Source organism: Scyliorhinus canicula, chromosome 2 (genome assembly GCF_902713615.1).
Source record: "Scyliorhinus canicula chromosome 2, sScyCan1.1, whole genome shotgun sequence".
Taxonomy (NCBI): Eukaryota; Metazoa; Chordata; class Chondrichthyes; order Carcharhiniformes; family Scyliorhinidae; genus Scyliorhinus; species Scyliorhinus canicula.
Window position 1 is genome coordinate 92,609,287 of NC_052147.1, and position 22,675 is coordinate 92,631,961.

Genomic DNA, 22,675 nt, shown 5'->3' on the forward strand with positions numbered 1-22,675 from the left:
GACCATTCACCTGCGAAGTGTGGGGTAAGGGATTCACCACTTTATCCACCCTGCAGACACACCAGCGGGTTCACACGGATGAGAGACCGTGTCAATGTTCAGATTGCAGGAAGTGCTGTAAAAGTTCTGGGGAACTGATGCGCCATCAACGTGTTCACACTGACGACAGACTGGTCAGGTGCTCTCACTGCGGGACTGGGTTCAGACGATCATCTGACCTCAATGTACATCAACGAAGTCACACTGGAGAGAGACCATCCACCTGCTCCAAGTGTGGGAAGGGATTCACTCAGTCATCCAACCTGCTGAAACACCAGCAAATTCACCGGGGAGACACCGTTCACCTGCTCCGAGTGTGGGAAGGGATTCGCCACTTCATCCCACCTCCTGAGACACCAACGAGGCCACAAGTAACCACAATGATTGGGGTTTGCTGTTCCTCACATTCAAGACAGAACCATGTTCATTTGGGTCTCTTTCTGTTGATAACAAATCCAGGCCATTTACAGGGGCCAATATTCTGGCTCATAGTCAAATTAATTAGATTAGTCTTTAAAAAAAAACTATATATTTCCTAGCACTAGATTTCTACTATAAATGTGAAACCTAAATACAGTACTCTCCGATCTCTGGCTCAGATACCCCACTAAATTATAATTAAGTAATTAAGTTTAATTAGTTTAACAATGCTTAATTTTTAAATTTAGTGTAGATTCCCAACCAGCCAATCAGGTCACAGCTTTACTGTGATGTCACTTCAGATCCTCCCCCACACAACTTGAAAGTAGAGTGAGTCGGTGTACTTTTTTTGCATTCACTGGAGCTATCTACTATTTTTTTAAATCTGTGTATGTTTCCTTGGCTGCAGAAAAATACTTTTCACTGTACTTCAGTACATTTGACAATAAATCAATCAATAGATCACAAAAATTAAGGCTGAAACCTAAAGTGCAGCATTGACGGATTACTGCAGGTGTCGTCTTTTAGATTAAACCAAGCCCAATCTGCCTGCTCATATGGATGTAAAAGATCCCATGCCCACTGATTTGAAGAAGAGGAGCTATCCCTAGTGTTCGGAGCAATATTTTTTATTTATTCAAGATCGCAAATGCAGATGATCTCGCTCTGGTTCCATCCAACTCAACAATATTAATGCTATCATAAAAGCACTCAAAGGCTGGCAATTTACAGCTTAGAGAAGAATTTGATGGTGGAATAAAAGACTGATTTTGTATTTTAAAACAGTATTATAGTACTATGTGTCTCTTTCAAACCAGAATTCAATTACATTATGATTTTGTTTCCCACTAGAGCTTTTACAATATCATTAACCCTGTCTCAGTGGCACGATACAAAATCTAAAATAGCTTTATCCTTAGTTTGTTCCACAATGTAATTCTCCAGGAAACTGTCACAAAAGCATTTTACAAACTCATCTTCCAGACCACTTTTGTCAATTTGACTTGTCCAGTCTATATGAAGATTAAACTCCCCCAAAATTATTACATTTTGTCACAAGCTTCAATAATTTCTTGTTTAGTGCAGTTAAACTACTGTTCGGTGTGCCTATAAACGCACCATCAGCAGCCTTTTCTGAATCTTGCTATTACTAACCTCCAGCTATACCAATTCTACCCCCTGCTGTTCTGAACCAAAGCAGACTTTCTCACTGTTATTCTTATGTTATTATTTACTATCAAGGTTATCCCTCCTTCTTGAACACGTACCCAGGAATATTTATTTACCAACCTCGGTCTCCTTGCAACTATGTCTCTGTAATGGTGATTAAATCTAACCTATTTCTCTTCATTCTCTTTATTTGTGTCACTAGTTCATATATCTTAAGGAGCTTTTAATTTTAATTCTTTACTACTATTCTCTCCATGGACCTCATTCACTGATAAGTCTTGATTCCTTCCTGTCCCATTCTCCTCGTCATTACTCACCCAGTGAGTTTAAAACCTAATCCACAGTTGTATGGTTTGCCAGGATATTGATCCCAGCCCATCAGCCCTGCCACATATGTTTAACCTTACTTAATCAATTAATTCCAAATTTAAATAGCTAAACTAATGAAGCAAGTTACTGTCAGAGGGTGGGGACAAAAAAGTTCATCAGCTACTAGAGGTAAAACAATAAAAAGCAGCACCTCCTCCTTGGCCCTCTGCACCAAATTCCCACTTACACCAAATTCCCAACATAGCATTATGTTCCCAGGTCAAAATGTAAACTATGTTACAGAGGCATGTTTAGTGGGAGCTGTGGCTCTGCTGATAGCACTTTTGCCTCCGAATCACATTTCAGATCCAAGTCCCACTCCAGAGCTTGAGGACAAAAAATAAGGCTGACATTCAGTACAATGCCAAGAGACTACTTCTGTGTAGGTGTGGTCAATCCTATGAGGCCTTAAACCACGGGACCGACCTGCCTGCTCAGGTGGGTGGTTATGAAATCCATTCATTCTGTGTGCCATGTATCTCCCTGTGGAGAGTTAAGGTACAGGATGTTCCAGTGTGTTATGCAAGTTTGCTGACTGTGTAGATAAAAGTTACAGGATGTTTCACGCTTGATACATTTGTTCCTCTCTAGTAACAAGGATGGGACTCGGATTGTTTTGATAGGTCACCAGATCAGTTCAAGGTACAGTGAACAGTTAGTTTGAATCAGTCAACCAGCAAGTGTCCGAGGTGAGGGACAAAGACAAAAAGGGACAGAAACATGGACAGTTAAGAAAAAAAAAGCAGAAAAACAAGCTCAAAGTTAAAGAAAGGGCTGAGGGGAGGAGACAAAGTGAAATTAGCTCGAGGAAAACACCAAAAATCAAAGAGGGCTCAGAAAAAGGCCTTAAAATCCATGAAGGCAGCTGACGGTTGGAGACTCTGTACTGTGGGCTGTTGAGACAAATGTACTCGTTTGGCGCTATGGTGTTCTGTTTGGCGTGACTGGTAGGCTTAATATGACTTGACACCTCGGTGGGTTGTTGAGGAATCCTTGGAATTAATTTTTGGGCGCATCTGTTACTTATTGTGTAGTGTGAGAGTGTTTGACCACAGTTTGCCTGTTTATTCAATGTACCTCATACTTACCCTTGAATCTTAAAATATAAGGTAGATATTGTAAATTGTTTTATATTTCTGAACTTGTGTGGTAAAGTTTATTTTTGTTTGTTCCAAACACAGAATCTTGTGGCTTTATTCATCTAGAAAGAGTGTCAATCTCAAACTCTGTCTACTTTAATCAAGTAAGAAGTCTTACAACACCAGGTTAAAGTACAACAGGTACAGCAGCTCGGGAGCTGCGCTCCGAAAGCTCGTGTTTGAAACAAACCTGTTGGACTTTAACCTGGTGTTGTAAGACTTCTTACTGTGCTCACCCCAGTCCAACGCCGGCATCTCCACATCATGCTACCTTAATCAAAACATAATTGGTTCTGACCCAGAATTGTAACAGGATGTAAAAGATCCCTTGGCGCGGTTTTGAAGAAGAGCAGCATTATCCATGGCGTCATGGCAAATGGGCACGGTTTAAGCAATGGGAACTATGTCCCATAGTGAGCACGTTTAGCTGCGTGTTTCCCAGCACTCGCAGTGCTGAGAAACACAATGCTATCTAGCATGACTCCAGTTATATATGGGACCCCAGCGAGGAACACGTGGCAGAGGCGACACCGAGTCCCATGTCCCGTTTCCTGTATGGAGGAGCTCTGCTTGCCGAAATTCCACAGTGCAGGGAAAGATCAGGACCCCATTTTAAAATGGTGTCCCGATCTCTCAAGCCCCCGACATGACTCCCTCCATAGCCCCAACTCACTAAGCGAGGTCCCCGGGCACCCCACTGCTCACTCACGCAGGACACCCCCATCCGATCACTGCCGCACGAAAGATGCCAGCATGGCATTGGCATCGTCAGGCTGGCACCTAGGTGGCATTGCCAGGGTGCCACCCTGTCCAGAGGGTATGCATCTGGGGGCCTCCAATCCCCTGGGATATCCCCACGGATACCCTTTTGTCTGGTCCCCATTTGTGGAGGCCAGCACTGAACGGCGGTCGCCTGAAGTCTCCAAGGCGAAGGGAATAGATTTCAACGCTTTGGTTACCTCAGGGAACTGCATATTAGAATGAGAGTAGCTGTCTCACTAATATGCAAATTTGCCAAAAGGTGATCCCAAACACAATGGGCGGGCTTCACATCATGACATCTCACAAGATCATGTTAGATCTCGCAAGACGTGGCGAGTTGGGAGCGGGGTCTCTTGTCATTTACCGGCCACGATGTGCCACGGCGCGCTGCTTTTTGGGTGCAGTGTGGCCAGCAGATCACGCCCCATATTTTTTGCTCATTCAACATCGAAGGGGAATGCCCTCACCTGTTTGATACAATTCAATAACATTAATGAAATTGCAAAGTACTCAGAGACTGGCCATTTTAGGAGTTGGAAGATGGAACAAAAGACTAATTTTGTAGTTAAAACACTACTGCACTTCTATTTATCGTTCAGGAGCCCACAGATTCCAGATATGCCTCATTTACTTTTTAGTCTATTTTCTTAGAACAGCACTCAACTGAGGACGCCTCACCTGTGTTTCATGAAACTCCCGGTCTTTCCAGTAGTAGAGCTGAAGTTTCTTCTTCACAGCTGCACACATATTGAGAATTAGCTCATCACCGTTAGATCGCTGAAAACAGAATGCATGTTATCAATTGATCCAAAGAAGCACACAGCTACTCTGATTTCCTACTCGATGAAAATGTATGCAGAATATATATTTTATACACTTGTTCTTTTGTAATTGGTGTACCATGTAACATAAATCCATGAGTTAAAATTCCAGTTCATAAACTGACACTTTTTACACTGAATCTACACAAAATTTACTTTCCATTCTTGTAACAGTGACTGCATCTTCCTTACCTACAATCAGAAGCAAGATAGCAAACTAATTTTCAAATCCAAAGATCAAACTTTAGTTCAATGGCTGTTAAGGGAACAAGTGGTTGAGCCTCACTACCAAGTCAGAAGAGGCAAGTTTGCACTCTCAGGTATGATGGCAGCAAGGGTGATTTGATTAGCCATGGTACCGGAGTTAGAGAAGAAGAAATTTGGGAAATTGCCCCTACTTTCGATACGTACACATGCGCATGTGTACATCTGTTCAATGTGTCAGGTAAATACATGAGCATGGATGTTGCCTGCCATGGGTGATTCGATTGCCAGTTTCCAAGCTCATGCAAAAATAGTTTATTAGTTTAATTACCAAAGCTTACTGCTAACCACAAAAACGTAACCCACCTCGGAGTCAATACTTCTATAAGAGATGGGGCCAGTCAGTTAAACTCAAACCACTAAAATTAAAATCCTTTCCTTCATTCGCAGAATATTGTCAATTATGAGATTCCATGTGCATTTGATATACTGGGTCCCATAAAAGGAGTGCAAAAAAGCATGTCAGGAACAGCTTCAGTGCAATTAGGAATGAGCAAAAAAATGCTGGACTTATCCCATGAATGAAAAAAAAAAGAATGCCAGTCAGTTTTATAGCTTGAGAATGTAACTCTTAGCTTTTACAAGGTTATCAAAGTAAGAGATGAATGGGACTGGTTAAGAAAGCATAAGCAGCAGTACAGCTTACAGCATTCTCTACAAACCAGATTCACAATCTCACCCACCTCAACATTGGAGCAATTTCTCCTTTCTTCCTCACGAAAGCAAAGCATAAATGCCCAGGGAAGGCAGAAAGACAAGGAACCAAAATTAAAAATGGGACGAGGGACAGCATGGGAGAAATAAAAAATAAAGGGTTTAATGAGGCAACAAAAGTTTGATGCCTAGCATACAAATGTATTTCAAAATAAAGACATGCTACAGGCCTTGACTTTTTAAAACGATGACTGGAATAATTTCCTAATTACTGGAATGTGCTCACATCCATGCATTCTTTGCCAGTATTTCAGAACACAATAGCAGGTAAAGGCACTTCCGGGTGTAGCACTAATCCATGTTGATTTGAGGGTCCCATGTTTAGATTTATGATCTCAACTGAGACAGCTTCCCTTAGCTGAGAATTATAATTAGTCTCAGTGCACGAGAGAGAGAGAGAGAGAGAGAGAGAGAAAAAGAGAGAAGATAGAGAGAGAGAGAGAGAAAGAAAGAGAGGGAGAAAAGAATGTAAGGTGTGCCAGCATCAACATTATAGATTTTTGGGGGGAGACTTCCTGAACTCCTGCAAAGCATAAGCAATACTGCAGGTTTTGTACACCTTGCCACTTACCTTCAAGTCACATGAGAATAGACTGGCACCTTTGGCCTTTGCAACCATTGTAATTTGTTGGAATGTGAGCAAGTCATGAACATAAATATTATTTTCTGTAGGAAGAGAAAATATTTGAAGGTAATTAAAAACACCCTTTTTCCACTCAAACCAGTGTCAGCAGTGTTACGAGCCAGCTGCCTATATTTTGTAGGGAAATCTTACTTCATCCAGTGTGTATTCATTCATTTTGTGCGACAATATTAACTGTCTTGCAAAGTGTTAATGCTCAAATGGTCTCTTATTTCAATTATCAAAAACCTATAACTGCGGCAGCAATTTGGCCTGACCAAAGTGTCGGACAAAGCTCCCATCTTCAACAACCATAGGTTCACAGCAGCGCTGACTAACGACACCTTTAAAAAGTGGGGACAGAATACATGAGCAGAAACAGGCCATTCATCCCAAACAGTCCCTACTGTTGTTTACCCTTCTCAAGAGCAAACAGCCCTAATCACATTTCCCATCCTATTCCCATACCCTTCCTTCATTGCTCTATCTAAATTGAAAATGTTGCCTTAGGTTCCATCTCAACCACTAACCCTGGCAGTGAATCCTACAGCCATACATCACCGTGTGAAAAGGCTCCTGTCTTTAGTATCCAATATGTTTAATTTTCTATCTATGGTACCTTATTTTTAAACAAATTTTGACTACTGGGAACATTCTGCTTTTATCGACCTAGTTTTTCATCCTTTCAAAAGTTTAAACACTTCTTTCATAGTGTCTCACAAGCCAGGAACAATACGGTCACAGATATATCACCACAACTCCTTACAAAGAACAGGTGAAAGCTGGATTATATTGCCAAGGACAAATGGCTGAGGCCAAAACTGCTTAAGAAACAGCTGAATGCATGAATGGAAAGCAAGTTAAGTTTAGCATTCTTAAAAAAAACAACTAAATAGATCAGCGCTGGAAGTGCCGACATGGGGCTTTTCACAGCAACTTCACTGGAGCCTCCTTGTGACAATAAGTGATTATAATTATTAATAACCACTCTTCCTCAACTTCTACTCACTAGCCCTCCACTTCCTGCTTTCCTCTCCAACTCTTCCTGCAGGTCATCCATTTGCAGCTTCCCTACTCCAAGTCTCATTCATCAGACGGCACTGTAGCGCAGTGGTTAGCACTGCAGCCTCATGGCGCTGAGGATCCAGGTTCGATCCCGGCCCCAGGTCACTGTCTGTGTGGTTTTGCACATTCTCCCATTGTCTGCATTGGTGGGTCTCACCCCCACAACCCAAAAAAGATGTTCAATGTAGGTGGGTTCAAGGTAGTGGATTGGCCAATCTAAATTGCCACTTATTGGAATTTAAAAAAAACTCCCATTCATCGACCCTCCTGTTTGCCACTTCTCCCACTCACCGCTTCTCTCCCCAACTTTCCCCCGCTTACTGCCTCTTCCACTCGTTGCTTCCCACTCCCGACCTCCAGTTCGCTGTTTCCCTCTCGCGAACCTACACTGTGAGCAAGGGCAAGGGAGAGGTGCAACAAGAGGGGAGGGAAGGGAGTGAGAGGAGCTGAGAGTAGCAGGGAGTGTGGTGTGAAGTGGTAGGGTCGGCCAGCAGGGGAGGTGTGAGCAGGTGGTTTAGGAGAAGAACAGAGCAAGCAATGAAGCAACACTTTGCACACACTCAATAACCATTATAAAATGAAAATGGAGGCAGCATATTTTGGGGATTGTCTCTAATTTACAAACCCTGCTAAAGCAAAATAAAGTGTCATTAGAATGCACTTTAAAACTTTGTATCTGTGCAGGGCATAATTTCACAGTGCTAGGTGTGGGTCCGCCATGTCATGCGGAATTCAGAAATGCACATTCAGAAATGGGGGGGGGGGGGGGATCACAGACGGCGAGGCTATTGATTAGGGGCTACCGATCTGCGGGCGCGCGCGATCTCAGGGGGGCTTATCTTTTTGGTGCGGGTCCACCATGTCGTGCCGAAGTGCAGGGTCCCCTATATCGGCAGCCAGATCTGCGAGGACTACTCCTGGGCTCTGCTAGCCCCCCTTCAGGTAGGAGAATCACTCTGGACTTTCTTCAGGAAAGTCCAGAGTGATTCACCCGCGTTTTGACACTGGAGTGGGGACCTAGTCCCATTATTGGAGAATCCCGCCCAGGAGATGGCGGGGAGAGAAATTAAGTCTGAGGAAACAAGCGCCACAAAGATTTGCTTTTTTGGATCTTTCCATTCTGACATTTTGAAACAAAGCATCAAGGACATCAAAGAAAATCTTGGCAAAATAAATTTGACCATTTTGTTACCATAGCTAACAGAAGATTTAATTAAGTTCATCAGATAATGAGGCAATAGACTGTTATCATAGACTCTACAGTGCAGAAGGAGGCCATTCGACCCATCGAGTCTGCACTGGCCCTTGGAAAGAGCACCCAACTTATGCCCATGCCTCCACCCTATCCCCATAACCCAGTAACCCCATTTAACCTTTTTGGACACTAGGGGCAATTTATCATGGCCAAGCCACCTAACCTGCCCATCTTTGGACTGTGGGAGGAAACTGGAGCACCCGGAGGAAACCCAAGCACACACAGGGAGGACGTGCAGACTCTGCACAGACAATGACCCAAGCCGGGAATTGAACTTGGGACCCTAGAGTTGTGAAGCAACTGTGCTAACCACTGCACTATTGTGCTGCCCTCATTATATAGGAGAGAACTATTTTATTCCAGGTAGCCAGTTGATTAAGGATCAATCTGTAGCCCACCTTTATACAGAGTTACACATTACAAGCATACATCTTTTAACTCAACAACTACAATTCTATTTTTATAGGGGCACAGGTACACCCCAACGTAATGCCCATCATCTGCACATAATTAAACACAAATTAATAGCAACCATCTGCTCAACTATTTTTTGGTATTATAATTACATTGCAATATAAGTAAATAAATCTTCATAAAATTACTGTACTGGTGTAGCTCTGGTGTAGACTATGTTCATACAAGTTAAACATTGACAATTCACTTACCTAAGAGAGAGATCAGTATTTTAAACTGGGATACAACATACAGCTGGAAGACAAAAAAAAAAACAAGAACACATTTCAGAATGGAATAATTAACTCACTCATGCTTAAATACAAGAATATGCTTAGCTACCGACATTAAACGTTCTTAGTTTAATTGGAGCAAATAGACATGTGCACTGTGACATGGAAAAAGGAAACAATCCAGAGAAGTGGCGAAGCAAATGGATTGAAAGGACTCACTTATCATGTTTTGATGTAGTTAATAAGCAAAGTGGAGCAAAACTGCTTGTAAATTAAGGAGCCACTATCCTCAACAACAATCCCTTCATAAAATGTCAAAAGAAGGAATGGGCTTGCAGACAACATCAGGTCCTCATACAACTAATGCAATAATATGCACGTCTGTACAATGAGACAGGGAAATATATTGCTTGTGTAATTGCATTATTAGTGAGATAATTAATCTTGGTATTATAGTGTCAGCGATTGAGGGCAGTAAAAATGTTTCAAAAGAACAACAGCATCAAGTTAGTAAGTGAGGCAAACCAAAAAAATTTAATTATTTTTTGTTCTTAACCAGGGATTCCCAAAGGGCTGCTGAAGTGTTGGATTCACACATTGGACACACACATTATCCCTGCCCCTGGCTCGTTGCCGAAGGCCCCACTTCCCCCTGATTGATACATTTTAGGTTTTGTGCTGTTTCCACATCTTGCAATCAGAAGGGAGTCTGCAAGACCTAGCCTCCGAAATAGCATGAAGCATAAATTCTATCAATTATCCTGGTCTGCCGCGGAACGCGTCGGAAGCCGGAACTGGGAAGCTCTTGCCTAAACCGTACAGATTTAAAAAAAATTAATATATAAATTTAAGAGTACCCAATTAATTTTTCCAATTAAGGTGCAATTTAGCATGTCCAATCCACATACCTTGCACATCTTTGCGTTGTGGGGCGAAACCCACGCAAACACGGGGAGAATATGGATAAACCATTCTGAAGGGAACTAAGAACAAAGAACAAAGAAAAGTACAGCACAGGAACTGGCCCTTCGGCCCACTACTTTCAGAAATATTGAGAAGCTTCTTGTGAAATTGGCTGAGCAGACTGGTGCTCTGTTCATAAGACATAGGAGCAGGAGTAGAATTAGGCCACTCGGCCCATTGAGTCTGTTCCGCCATTCAATCATGGCTGATATTTTTCTCATCCCCATTCCCCTGCCTTCTCCCTATAACCCCTGATCCCCATATTAATCAAGAACCTATTTATATCTCTGTCAAAAAAAATTCAAGGCATTTATGATTTATAATAACAGAAATTACAAAAACAAATGTAAACATAATTCAGTACGTAACACAACCACACCCAGCTAACATGGCTTATACACACACACTTCCCCGGTCCCTCCATCTCTTCTCACTGGTCCTGTCTGAGCTAAACTAAACTAGCTCTCACACCCTTCCCTGACTCTCCCCTCCTTTCATATCTGCTAACAGTTTTAGTTTTCCCCAAAGAAGTCGATAAACGGCTGTCACCTCCGAACGAACCGTAACATTGATCCTCTCAGGACGAACTTAATTTTCTCAAGCCTGAGAAACCCAGCTATGCCGCTAACCCATACCCCTAATTTCAGGGGCTCCAAGTCTCTCCAGGATTATAGGATCGTCTCCGGGCTACCAAGTACCAGCCTCCCCGGACAGGCGCCGGGATGTGGCGACTAGGGGCTTTTCACAGTAACTTCATTGAAGCCTACTCGTGACAATAAGCGATTTTCATTTAATTTCATTTCAAGTAGGCAAAAGCCAATACGTCAGCCTCTCTTGGCCCCTGGATGCGCAGGTCTTCCGACACTCTGGACTTGGCGCCACCCTAGTCCTTAATACCACGGACCTGACATTAGCAAATCCTTGCCAGAGTCCCGAAAGCTTCGGACATGACCAAAACATGTGGACATGGTTTGAGGGCCTTCCCGCACATCTCGCACATCTGTCCTCCATCCCCCAAAAAAAGCTCATCTGGGCCACCATCATGTGTGCCCGGTGAACCACCTTAAATTGTATCAGGCTGAGCCTGGCACATGAGGAGGACGTATTGCCTCCTCCCACAGACCTGCCTCTAGCTCATCTTCCCACTTGCGCTTTACCTCCCCTATCTGGGTTCCCTCCCACTCCATGAGCTCTTTATAAATTTCCGAGACCTTCCCTTCCCCTACTCCTGTTTTTGACACTATCTTACCCTGTATCCCCTGTGGCGGTAGAAGCGGAAAGGTCAAAACCTACCTTTGTACAAAGTCTCTCACCTGCAGGTGGCGGAACCAATTCCCACCCTGTAATTCAAACTCCTCCTCCAAATACTCCAAACATGGAAAGCTGTCATCAATAAACAGATCCCCCAGCCACTCAATCCCTACTCTTTGCCACCTCCGAAACCTCCAATCCAACCTCCCTGGCACAAACCGTGATCGCCACAAATTGGAGCCCCCACCAACGTTCCCTCCACTCCCATATGCTTCCACCACTGCACCCATACCCTCAGAGCCGCACCACCACCGGGCTTGTGGAGTACCAGCCTGGCGAGAATGGCAGAGGTGCCGTTACCAGTGCTCCTAAGCTTGTGCCCCTACAAGATGGCGCCTCCACCCACTCCCACACTGACCCCTCCCCCACTACCTGATCATTGCTACATTTACCAGTCAGTAGTAATTCCTAAAGTTCGGTAGGGCCAACCCTCCACCCCTCAGCTCCGCCCCAACAGCAATTTCCTCACTCGCGGGGGATTTCCCCGCCCATACAAACCCAGAAATCACTGCACTAACCCGCTTAAAGAAGGCCTTTGGGATAAAAATAGGGAGACACTGGAATCTCAGGAGAAGCTTCATCTTTATGGTCTGTACACTCCCTGCCTGTGACAACGGGAGCATGTCCCACCCCCGAAAGTCCTCCTTCATTTGCTCAACTAACCGGACCAGATTTAATTTATGGAACTGCTCCAATCCCTGTGCCACCTGAATTCCCAAGTACCGAAAACTCCCTCCCACCACTTTATCAGCAACTCGCCCAGTCTCCTCTCCTGGCCCCCAACCACCTGGATCACAAAAACCTCACTCTTACCCATGTTCAATTTATACCCCGAGAACCGGCCAAATTCCCCAAAGAGCCACATAATCTCTCCCATCCCCTGAACAGGCCAGAAATATACACGAGTAGGTCGTCCGCATAAAATGAGACAATGTGCTCCAATCCCCCCCGCCCCCGACTAGCCTCTTCCAGTCGTTTGATGCTCTCAGCGCCATCGCCAATGGCTCTATAGCCAAGGCAAACAACAGTGGGGAGAGTGAACATCCCGGTCTCGTCCCCCCCCCGGACCTCCCACAAATACTTCCACTCCACCCAGTCAAAGGCCTTCTGCATCCATAGCGACCACCACCTCCACCTCCTTCCTCTCAAGAGAGCATCATGATGACATTCAAGAGCCTTCTAACGTTGGCCGTTAACTGCCTTTCCTTGACAAATCCCGTCTGGTCCTCCCCCGTCACACGCGGAACACAATCTTCTATTCTTGAGGCCAAAATCTTGGCCAGCTGTTTGGCTGGCGTCTACATTTTGTAGAGAGATTGGTCTGTTTGACCTGCATAGTTATGGGTCCTTCTCCCGCTTCAGGATCAATGAGATCGAAGCCTATGGGGAAAGAACATCCCGTTCCCTAGCCTCATTAAATGCAGAGTCTGGACTTCCGGTGGCGGCGATGAGCAGTTAAGCCGCACATTCGGCGGCTCCCGCGGAGATCGGACTTTGGGGCTCTTTTCAGGGCCCCCAACGGAGCTGTAGCGGCAAACCTCAACGGGGGAAAGAGGGCAGCAGTCGACCCCAACGGTCCCATGGTCCGGACCAGGAGTGGGGCAGAGAAAAAGCCGAAGAAAGCACCTCTGGAAAAACGGGGGCAGGAAGATAAAATGGCGGCAGGCGGAGACCTCGAGGAGCTGAGGAAGTGCGTCCAGGAGCAGCAGGCAACTCTGCTGCGCTGCTTCCAGGAGCTGAACTTGGAGCTGCTGGAGTCCCTGAAGGTAACTAACAGGGAACTGATGGAGACCCAGACAGCCCAGAGGGCTGCGATCCGGGAGCTGCAGCAGGAGGCCTCCGAAAGGGAGGACGAGGTCGTGGCCGTAGCGGGGAAGGTGGAGATGCACGAGGCGCTCCATAAAAGATGGCAGGAGCGGTTCGAGGAGCTGGATAACCGGTCGAGGAGGAAGAATTTGCGGATCCTGGGCCTCACGGAGGGGCTGGAGGGGTCGGACCAGCGGCCTATGTGGTGATTATGTTAAACTCGCTGATGGGGGCTGGGTCCTTCCAGGGGCCCCTGGAGTTGGAGGGGGCCCACAGAATTCTGGCTAGGAGGCCCAAGCCAAACGAGCCGCCGCGGGCGGTGTTGGTGAGGTTTCATCGGTTCGTGGATCGTGAGTGTGTGCTCCGGTGGGCCAAGAAGGAGCTGAGCAGCAAGTGGGAGAACACGGAGGTGCGGATATTCCAGGACTGGAGTGCGGAGGTGGCGAGGCAGAGGGCCGGTTTTAACCAGACGAAGGCGGTGCTCCACAGACGGAGTGTGAAGTTCGGCATGTTGCATGGGGGGGGGGGGAGAGGAGATGTTGTATAATACTGTATTTGCATTTGCTTGGTTTAGTGTAAGAAGTGGGTTGGCCTTAGGGTGGGTGGGGTGATGTCGTACTGTTTTTTCTATATGGGTTTTTAAGCAGAGATTGTGTGAACGGGTTCGGGCAGAGGGGTAAACGGGGTGTTCAGGGAGCTGGTGGGGGAGACTAACAATGGGAGTGGCCCTGGAGGAGGTGGGGCCCGGCAGGGCGAAAGAGTGGGCTTTCTGCGGGTTTCCCGCGCTGTGAGATGGTGGGGGCGGGGCCGGGGCTGAGAAGCGCGGGTCGTTGCTGGCTGTTTTCCTTTCCCGCGCAAGAGCGGGGGGAGGGGGGACCCGTTGACGGGCACAATGGAGGAGGGGCAGTCCCACGTGGGGAGGAGGCGAAGGTAGGGCGGGAGTCGCCGGGGTCAGCAGAAGTTAGCTGGCTCACGGGAGTGCTGTGGAGGGAGGGGCGCGGCTAGGAGGGGTCCTCGCCTGGAGGGAGGGGTGGGGGGGGGGGGGGGGGAGAAAGAGGTACCGGGTTGCTGCTGAAACGGTCAGGAAGGAGATGGAGGACGCACGGGGTGCTGGAGGGGGGTGGGGAGTTGCCGCCGTGGGAAACTGGCAGAGCGGAGGACGCTGGCCGGGGGTGGGCAAGGGATGGGGTATGGCTAATCGGCAGGAAAGGGGGGCAGGGACCCCTCGGATCCGGCTGATAACCTGGAATGTGAGGGGGCTGAATGGGCCGGTCAAACGGGCCTGGGTATTTGTGCACCTGAAGGGACTGAAGGCGGATGTGGCTATGCTCCAGGAGACACACCTGAGAGTGGCGGACCAGGTTCGGCTGAGGAAGGGATGGGTGGGCCAAGTATTTCACTCAGGGCTGGGTGAGAAGAGTAGGGGGGGGGTGGCGATCCTGGTGGGGAAGAAGGTATCGTTTGAGGCGTTAAATATGTTGGCTGACAGTGGCGGGAGATATGTGATGGCGAGTGGCAAGCTGCAGGGGGAGCGGGTGGTGTTGGTGAATGTTTACGCCCCAAATTGGGACGATGCGGGGTTTATGCGGCGTATGTTGGGCCGCATTCCGGACCTGGAGGTGGGGGGGCCTGATCATGGGGGGGGGAGAGACTTCAACACAGTACTGGATCCCCCATTGGATCGATCCAAGTCCCAGACGGGTAGGAGGCCGGCGGCGGCTAAGGTGCTGAGGGGCTTCATGGACCAGGTTTGGGGGGGGGGGGGGGGGGGGGGGGGGGACCCCTGGAGGTTTGCGAGGCCAAGGGCCACGGAATACTCGTTTTTCTCCCACGTACACAAGGCTTACTCGAGGATTGATTTTTTTGTCCTGAGCAGGGGGTTGGTGTCGAGGGTGGAGGATGTGGAATACTCCGCCATTGCCATTTCGGATCATGCCCCGCACTGGATGGACCTCGGGCTGGGGAAGAGAGGGACCAACGTCCGCTCTGGCGCATGGAAATGGGGCTGCTGGCAGATGAGGAGGTGGCCGAGAGGGTTCGGGGGTGTATCGAGAGGTACCTTGAGGCCAATGATAACGGGGAGGTTCGAGTGGAGACGGTCTGGGAGGCATTGAAGGCGGTGATGAGGGGGGAATTGATCTCCATCCGAACCCATAGGGAGTGGGGGGAGCAGAGGGAGAGGGAGAGACTGATAGGGGAGATGGTGCAGGTGGATAGGAGATATGCGGAGGCCCCCGAGGAGGGATTGCTGGGGGAGAGGCGTAGCCTTCAGGCCAGATTTGACCTATCGACTACCAGAAAGGCGGAAGCTCAGTGGAGGACAGCACAGGGGGCGGTGTATGAATACGGGGAGAAGGCGAGCAGGATGCTGGCACACCAGCTCCGAAAGCAGGACGCGGCCAGGGAGATTGGGGGGAGTGAGGGATAAGGCTGGGAAGGTGGTGCGGAGGGGAGTAGATGTTAATGGGGTCTTCAGAGACTTCTATGGGGAACTGTACCGGTCAGAGTCCCCGGTGGAGGGGGGTGGAATGGGGCGCTTCTTGGACAAGCTGCGATTCCCGAGGGTGGAGGAGGAACAGGTGGAGGGACTAGGGGCGCCGATCGAGTTGGAGGAGGTTGTCAAAGGGGTAGGGAGCATGCAGTCGGGGAAGGCACCGGGGCCGGACGGGTTTCCGGCGGAATTCTATAAAAAGTATTTGGACCTGTTGGGCCCCCTGTTGGTCCGGACCTTTAACGAGGCAAATGAGGGGGGGGCTTTGCCCCCCCCCTATGTCACGGGCGCTGATTTCCTTGATCCTGAAGTGGGACAAGGACCCTCTGCAGTGCGGATCATATAGGCCGATTTCGCTGCTGAACACCGATGCTAAGCTGCTGGCAAAGATCCTGGCCACTAGAATAGAGGATTGCGTGCCCGGGGTCATTCATGAGGGCCAGACGGGGTTTGTGAAGGGAAGGCAGCTGAATACAAACGTACGAAGGCTCCTCAACGTTATGATGATGCCGGCTGTGGAAGGGGAGGCGGAGATAGTGGTGGCATTAGATGCGGCGAAGGCCTTTGATAGGGTTGAGTGGGAGTATTTGTGGGAGGTGTTGGAGAGGTTTGGGTTTGAGGAGGGGTTTATCCGGTGGGTGAGGCTGCTCTATGAGGCCCCGATGGAGAGTGTAGCCACAAATAGGAGGAGGTCGGAGTACTTTCGGCTGTACCGGGGGACGAGACAGGGATGCCCCCTGTCCCCCTTGCTCTTCGCGTTGGCAATTGAGCCCTTGGCTATGGCAATCAGGGAACTGGAGGGGCCTGGTGCGGGGTGGGGAGGAGCATCGAGTGTCGCTGTACGCGGACGACCTGTTGCTGTATGTGGCAGACCCGGTGGGGGGGGATGCCGGAGGTGATGAGGATTCTTAGTGAATTCGGGGGTTTCTCGGGGTATAAGTTGAACCTGGGCAAGAGGTGTTTGTGGTACATCCGGGGGATCAAGAGGAGGGGATTGGTAGGCTCCCATTGAAGCAGGCAGGGAAGAGCTTCAGGTACCTAGGGGTCCAGGTGGCGGGGAGCTGGGGGGCCCTGCACAAGCTCAACCTCACAAGGTTGGTGGAGCAGATGGAGGTGGTGTTTAAGAGGTGGGATATGTTACCGCTGTCACTGGCGGGGAGGGTGCAGTCCGTTAAGATGACGGTGCTCCCGAGGTTTTTGTTCCTGTTCCAGTGCCTTCCCATCCTTATCCTGAAGGCCTTTTTTAGGAGGGTCAACAGGAGTATCATGGGATTTGTGTGGGCGCATGGGACTCCGAGGGTTAGAAGAGTGTTCCTGGAACGTGGCAGGGATAGGGGGGGCTGGCGTTGCCCAACCTCTGTGGGTACTATTGGGCTGCCAACGCAGCGATGGTGCGTAAGTGGGTAATGGACGAGGAGGGGGCAGCATGGAAGAGGATGGAGGCGGCGTCTTGTGTGGGCACGAGCTTGGAGGTGCTAGTAACGGCGCCGTTGCCGCTCCCTCCAACGAGGTATACCACGAGCCCGGTGGTGGCGGCTACCCTCAAAATTCGGGGGCAATGGAGACGGCACAGGGGAGAAATGGGGGGCTCAATGGAGCCCCGATACGGGGGAACCATCGGTTTGTCCCAGGGAGCATTGATGGCGGATTTCTGGGCTGGCACAGGGCAGGGGTTAGGAGGTTGAGGGACCTGTTTGTAGAGGGGAGGTTCGCGAGCTTGGGGGAGTTAGAGGGGAAGTTTGGGCTCCCCCCGGGGAACATGTTTCGGTACATGCAGGTTAGGGCGTTTGCCAGGCGGCAGATGGAGGGGTTCCCCTGGTTGCCCCCACGTGGGGTACGGGACAGGGTGCTCTCGGGGGTGTGGGTTCGAGGAGGGAGGATTTCGGACATATACCGGGTAATGCAGGAGGTAGACGAGGCCTCGGTGGAGGAACTGAAGGGTAAATGGAAAGAGGAGCTGGGTGAGGAGATTGAGGGGACGTGGGCGGATGCCCTAGAGAGAGTGAATTTCTCCTCTTCCTGTGCGAGGCTTAGCCGCATACAGTTCAAGGTGCTGCATAGGGCCCACATGACTGGGTCAAGGATGAGTAGGTTTTTTGGGGGCGAGGACAGGTGTGCTAGGTGCTCGGGGAGCCCAGCGAACCACGCCTATATGTTTTGGGCGTGCCCAGCGTTGGGGGAGTTTTGGAAGGGGGTAGCAAGGACGGTGTGGGTGGGATCCAGGGTCGAGCCAGGCTGGGGACTCGCAATCTTTGGGGTGGCAGTGGAACCGGGAGTGCAGGAGGCGAGGCCGGGGTTCTGGCCTTTGCGTCCCTAGTAGCCCGGTGGAGGATCTTGCTCCAATGGAAGGATGCGAGGCCCCCAAGCATGGAGGCCTGGATCAATGATATGGCGGGGTTCATTAAATTGGAGAGGGTGAAATTTGCCCTGATAGGATCAGTACAAGGGCTTTTCAGGCGGTGGCAGCCTTTCTTGGACTTCCTGGCGGAACGGTAGGGAGATAGGCCGACAGCAAGCAGCAGCAGCCCGGGGGGGGGATTGGGGGGAGGGAGAACTGTGTACATGGGTATGTGGGATGTGGCGGGGGCTATCTCTTTCCCTTTTGTTGTTTGGGTGATCTTTTGTTTTGTTTTTTTTTCCTTTTTTTTGAAGTTGCTCTTGAAGTTGGGGGGGTATTGTTCTTGGGGTGTTACCGCGGTTGTTTGTTAATAGAGTTAAGATGTTTATATTTTGTAAAAATTATTATTTTTTTAAAATGCAGAGTCTGTTGGAAGAAATAAAAGTGTGTTGGTGAAAAAGGAACAGAACCTTTTGTCTCTTCCTACCACAGCATCTAATACGTCTAACAACAATGATGCAGAACTACAAAAGTGAGTCGTGCAGTAGTCCTTCATAAGGTTAGTCTTTCAGCGGACTTCTTAAGCCTGGTGGAACACCTCAGTTCCAGGACTCGTTCCTCCACCAGTGAGGTAGTGTCTCCGTCAACTGCAGGAGGTTGCTTCAAGGTCTCAACAGGTGCATTGGGGACCCCCCTCTCCAGTTCCTTCAGAAGTATGAGGAGAGGCCAGATTTTGCCACAATTTTCCCAGCTACCCATGCTGGACCAGATGCAAGGTCCCTTACAAAACTACAACAGTGGTTTTAAAACTACTGGGACAGCATGGCAGCACAGTGGGTAGCACTGTTGCTTCACAGAGCCAGGGTCCAAGGTTCGATTCCCAGCTTGTGTCACTGTCTGTGCGGAGTCTGCACGTCCTCCCAGTGTCTGCATGGGTTTCCTCCGGGGGCTCCAGTCTCCGGTTTCCTCCCACAAGTCCCAAAAGACGTGCTGTTAGGCGAGTTGGACATTCTGAATTCTCCCAGTGTACCCAAACAGGCGCCGGAATGTGACGACTCGGGGCTTTTCACAGTAACTCATTACAGTGTTAATGTAAGCCTACTTGTGACAATAAAAATTTAAAAACAAAATAACAATCTGTTGCCTTTCGTCGAGTCGTGATGCTTCTTTTGGGAGGCTTGCCTCACCTCCACCCTCCGCACCAAATTGGGGAACACGAGTTGTCATGATATGCAAACACGCAACCAATGAACACTCAGAATAGGATACAACCAATGGGCAGTCAGGACACTCAGAGGTGGCATTACCACAAGGGGGCATGACATAAATACTATAAAAGGGATGAGGCACTCACACCCTGCCTCTTTCCACAGACAGACATCTAGAGAGTTAGACAGGGTTGATTAGCAGCATCACACCCCAGCACGTGGCTTAGAGCAAGCTGGTACAGTTAGACTGAGTTACTGCAGTTAGATTAACAGAGAGTCGAACTCATCTAGGGGCTGTTTAGCACACTAGGCTAAATCGCTGGCTTTGACCAAGCAAACCAAGGCAGGCCAACAACACGGTTCGTAACACATTCCCGTAACAGCCTCCCCGAACAGGCGCCGGAATGTGGCGACTAGGGGCTTTTCACAGTAACTTCATTGAAGCCTACTCGTGACAATAAGCGATTTACATTTCATTTCATTTGAGAACTGTGTTAATAGTTCAATAAACACATTGAACTCATTTCAGACTCTGGAGCATCCTTTAGTTTTTTTTTAAATTTAGAGTACCCAATTATTTTTTCCAATTAAGGGGCAATTTAGCATGGCCAATTCACCTAACCTGCACATCTTTGGGTTGTGGGGGGCGAAACCCACGCAGACACGGGGAGAATGTGCAAACTCCACATTGACAATGACCCAGAGCCGGGATTCAAACCCGGGTCCTCAGCGCCGTAGGCAGCAATGGTAACCACTGTGCCACCGTGCTTCCCTCAGCATCCTAGACTGCATCAAGTAGCAGCCTGTGTTATCCAAAGCAGCATAACACAACACCAGTTCTAACAGAGTATGAAAGCAACAACCCTAATGCTGTGACCCCAGTAGTAATGCAAGGGGTGGTATTGTAAGTGGAGGAGGAAATTAGCCAGCTTGAGGTGTAACAGCCTATTTGGTTGTTTTTTCTTGCAGAATTAAATGTCTGTCCCGCATTAGAGGTTTGGTGATAAGGGCCTGTTCGAATTCAGTGAATGCCATTAGTCTGCATGAAATTCCTCCCCCTAAAAAGCAGTGGCAATATCAAAAACCAATACTTTTCGAAGTCTATGAATGTAGCGGTAAAGGAGTTGTGGGAGGGGACCTGGGGAGGCCTGGAACAAGGAATGTTCCACATACCTCATAAAAAGGCAAGCGTAGCTTGGAGCCATGCGGGTACCCATTGCTACACCTTTGATTTGGAGAAAAAAAAAAGGATGAGTTAAAGGAGAGGTTGTTGAGAGATAAAACTATTTCAGCCAGACACAGGAGAGTGATGGTGGATGGGAATTGTCCAGGCCTCTTTTCGAGAAAGCAGCAAAGAGCTCTCAGACCATCCTGGTGTGGGATGGAGGTTTAGAGAGATTGCACATCCATGGTGAATAGGAGGCGCTTAAGGCCTGCGAACTGGAAGCTGTCAATATGATGCAGGGCATCAGAGGAATCCCGGATGTAGGTGGGAAGGGAATGGACCAGAGGACTGAGGATGGGTCAAGATAAAAGTTTGGTGGGGCAGGAGCATGCTGACACAATGTCCCAGTCCTTTTTTGTGGATTTTGGGAAGTCGGTAAAAGCAAGGCTGTCCGCGTTTGGGAGACTACGAGTTTGGAAACCGTAGGGGGAGGGCATCCGAAGGAAATGAGGTCGCTAACGGTGTTGGAGATAATGGCTTGATGTTCTGTGGTCTGGTCATGGTCCAGGGGAGATAGGAGAAGTATCTGAGAGTTGGCACTTAGCCTCTGTGAGGCAATGTCAGTACGCCAGACGACAACAGCATTCCGTTTGTCGGCAGGTTTGATGACAAAGTCGGGGTTGGACCTGACGGAGTGAAGAGCGGAAGGTTTGGAAGGAGAGAGAGGTTGGAATGGGTGAGTGGGGCAGAAAAATTAAGACAACCAATGTCCGGTCAACAGTTCTCAATGAAAAGATAGAGGTCAGCTAACTATCCCACCGGAGGTGTCCAATTGGGAGGTAGAATGTTGGAGGCACATGAAAAGATCTGTGGAACGGGGGGGGAGGATTCTTGCCAAAGAAGTGGGCTTGGAGACGAAAGATGAGTGCAACATCTTGTCGAACCCGGGATTCATGGAGGTGCGGGCGCAAGGGTACAAGGCTGATTCCTTTGTTGAGAACAGCACGCTCAGCCTCAGAAAGGGGAACGTCAGAAGGTACGGTGAACACAAGGCAAGGGCTGGGGCTAGACAAAATGTTTTAAGACAAGAATCTCCCACTTAGAACTGCACCGGTTTATGATCCCCAATTCTTCCAACTGTGTCAAGTCTGCCTCAACTTTCTAGGGCAGCATGGTGGCGCGTAGCACTGCTGCCTCACGGCGCCGAGGTCCCAGGTTCGATCCCGGCCCTGGGTCACTGTCCATGTGGAGTTTGCACATTCTCCCTGTGTCTGCGTGGGTATCACCCCCACAACTCAAAGATGTGTGGAGTAGCTGGATTGGCCATGCTAAATCTCCCCTTAATTGGAAAAAATAATTGGGTACTCTAAAATTTATTTTTAAAAAGATGCCACGTACTAGACAGTCACGCAGCATGTCGATTAACGACGAGCCGAATTTGCAGTGTCCAACCATTTGGTGAGATATGGCAACAAAAGCTCGGGTCCCTGATGGCCGAATTAAATTTATACTGCTGCAGAATAATGGAAGTGCTCTTTTACAAGCGTCACCAGATGCTCAAAACAATTTAGTGCCTAGGGCTCTGAGGACATTAAATTCTGAATGAGGTTGTAGGTCTGGGGCCCACAATCCGTTAACAAAATTACCCGTTCTTCTCTTCCCCAGGGAACTCCTTGGCGGCAAAAAAAAAGTACTGCAGCCTCTTGATATATTGACTCCTGGGGCCCCACACATATCCCCCATTGAAGAGCAAGCTGAATTGATGCATTAGAGAACATTCAATCAATGCAACATCTTACAACTTCCACAGACACCACCACCACCAGATTTTGAAAAATGATCGAACGAGGGATATTCCACGTACCTGTTGAATTTTCTTTGAGAAGTTTTTGTTGGACTTTTCTAGTAAGACTTCAAACCTGTTGTTACCTGTTAAAGAAAGAAAAACAATGACTTACACAACAAGTCAGATTTAAAACATGTAAATACTTTAATACTAACCATAATTTCTCAACTTCCTAAGGTTTTTGAGGCCTATCTGCAATTTCATCTCCATGATTAGATTTT

At 48.4% G+C, this 22,675-nt stretch overlaps 1 protein-coding gene across 1 annotated transcript in view; it reads right to left on the reverse strand.

The window, feature by feature from the left end:
- Nucleotides 1-22,675, reverse strand: part of vps39 (VPS39 subunit of HOPS complex) — a 174,437-nt gene that overhangs the window by 137,261 nt on the left and 14,501 nt on the right. The window contains exons 3-6 of the mRNA XM_038783024.1: nucleotides 22,473-22,537; nucleotides 9,306-9,348; nucleotides 6,270-6,364; nucleotides 4,578-4,676 (exon numbers count right to left, since the gene is read on the reverse strand). Of these exons, the coding sequence (XP_038638952.1) occupies nucleotides 4,578-4,676; nucleotides 6,270-6,364; nucleotides 9,306-9,348; nucleotides 22,473-22,537 (302 nt within the window). The remainder of the gene's footprint in view (nucleotides 1-4,577; nucleotides 4,677-6,269; nucleotides 6,365-9,305; nucleotides 9,349-22,472; nucleotides 22,538-22,675) is intronic.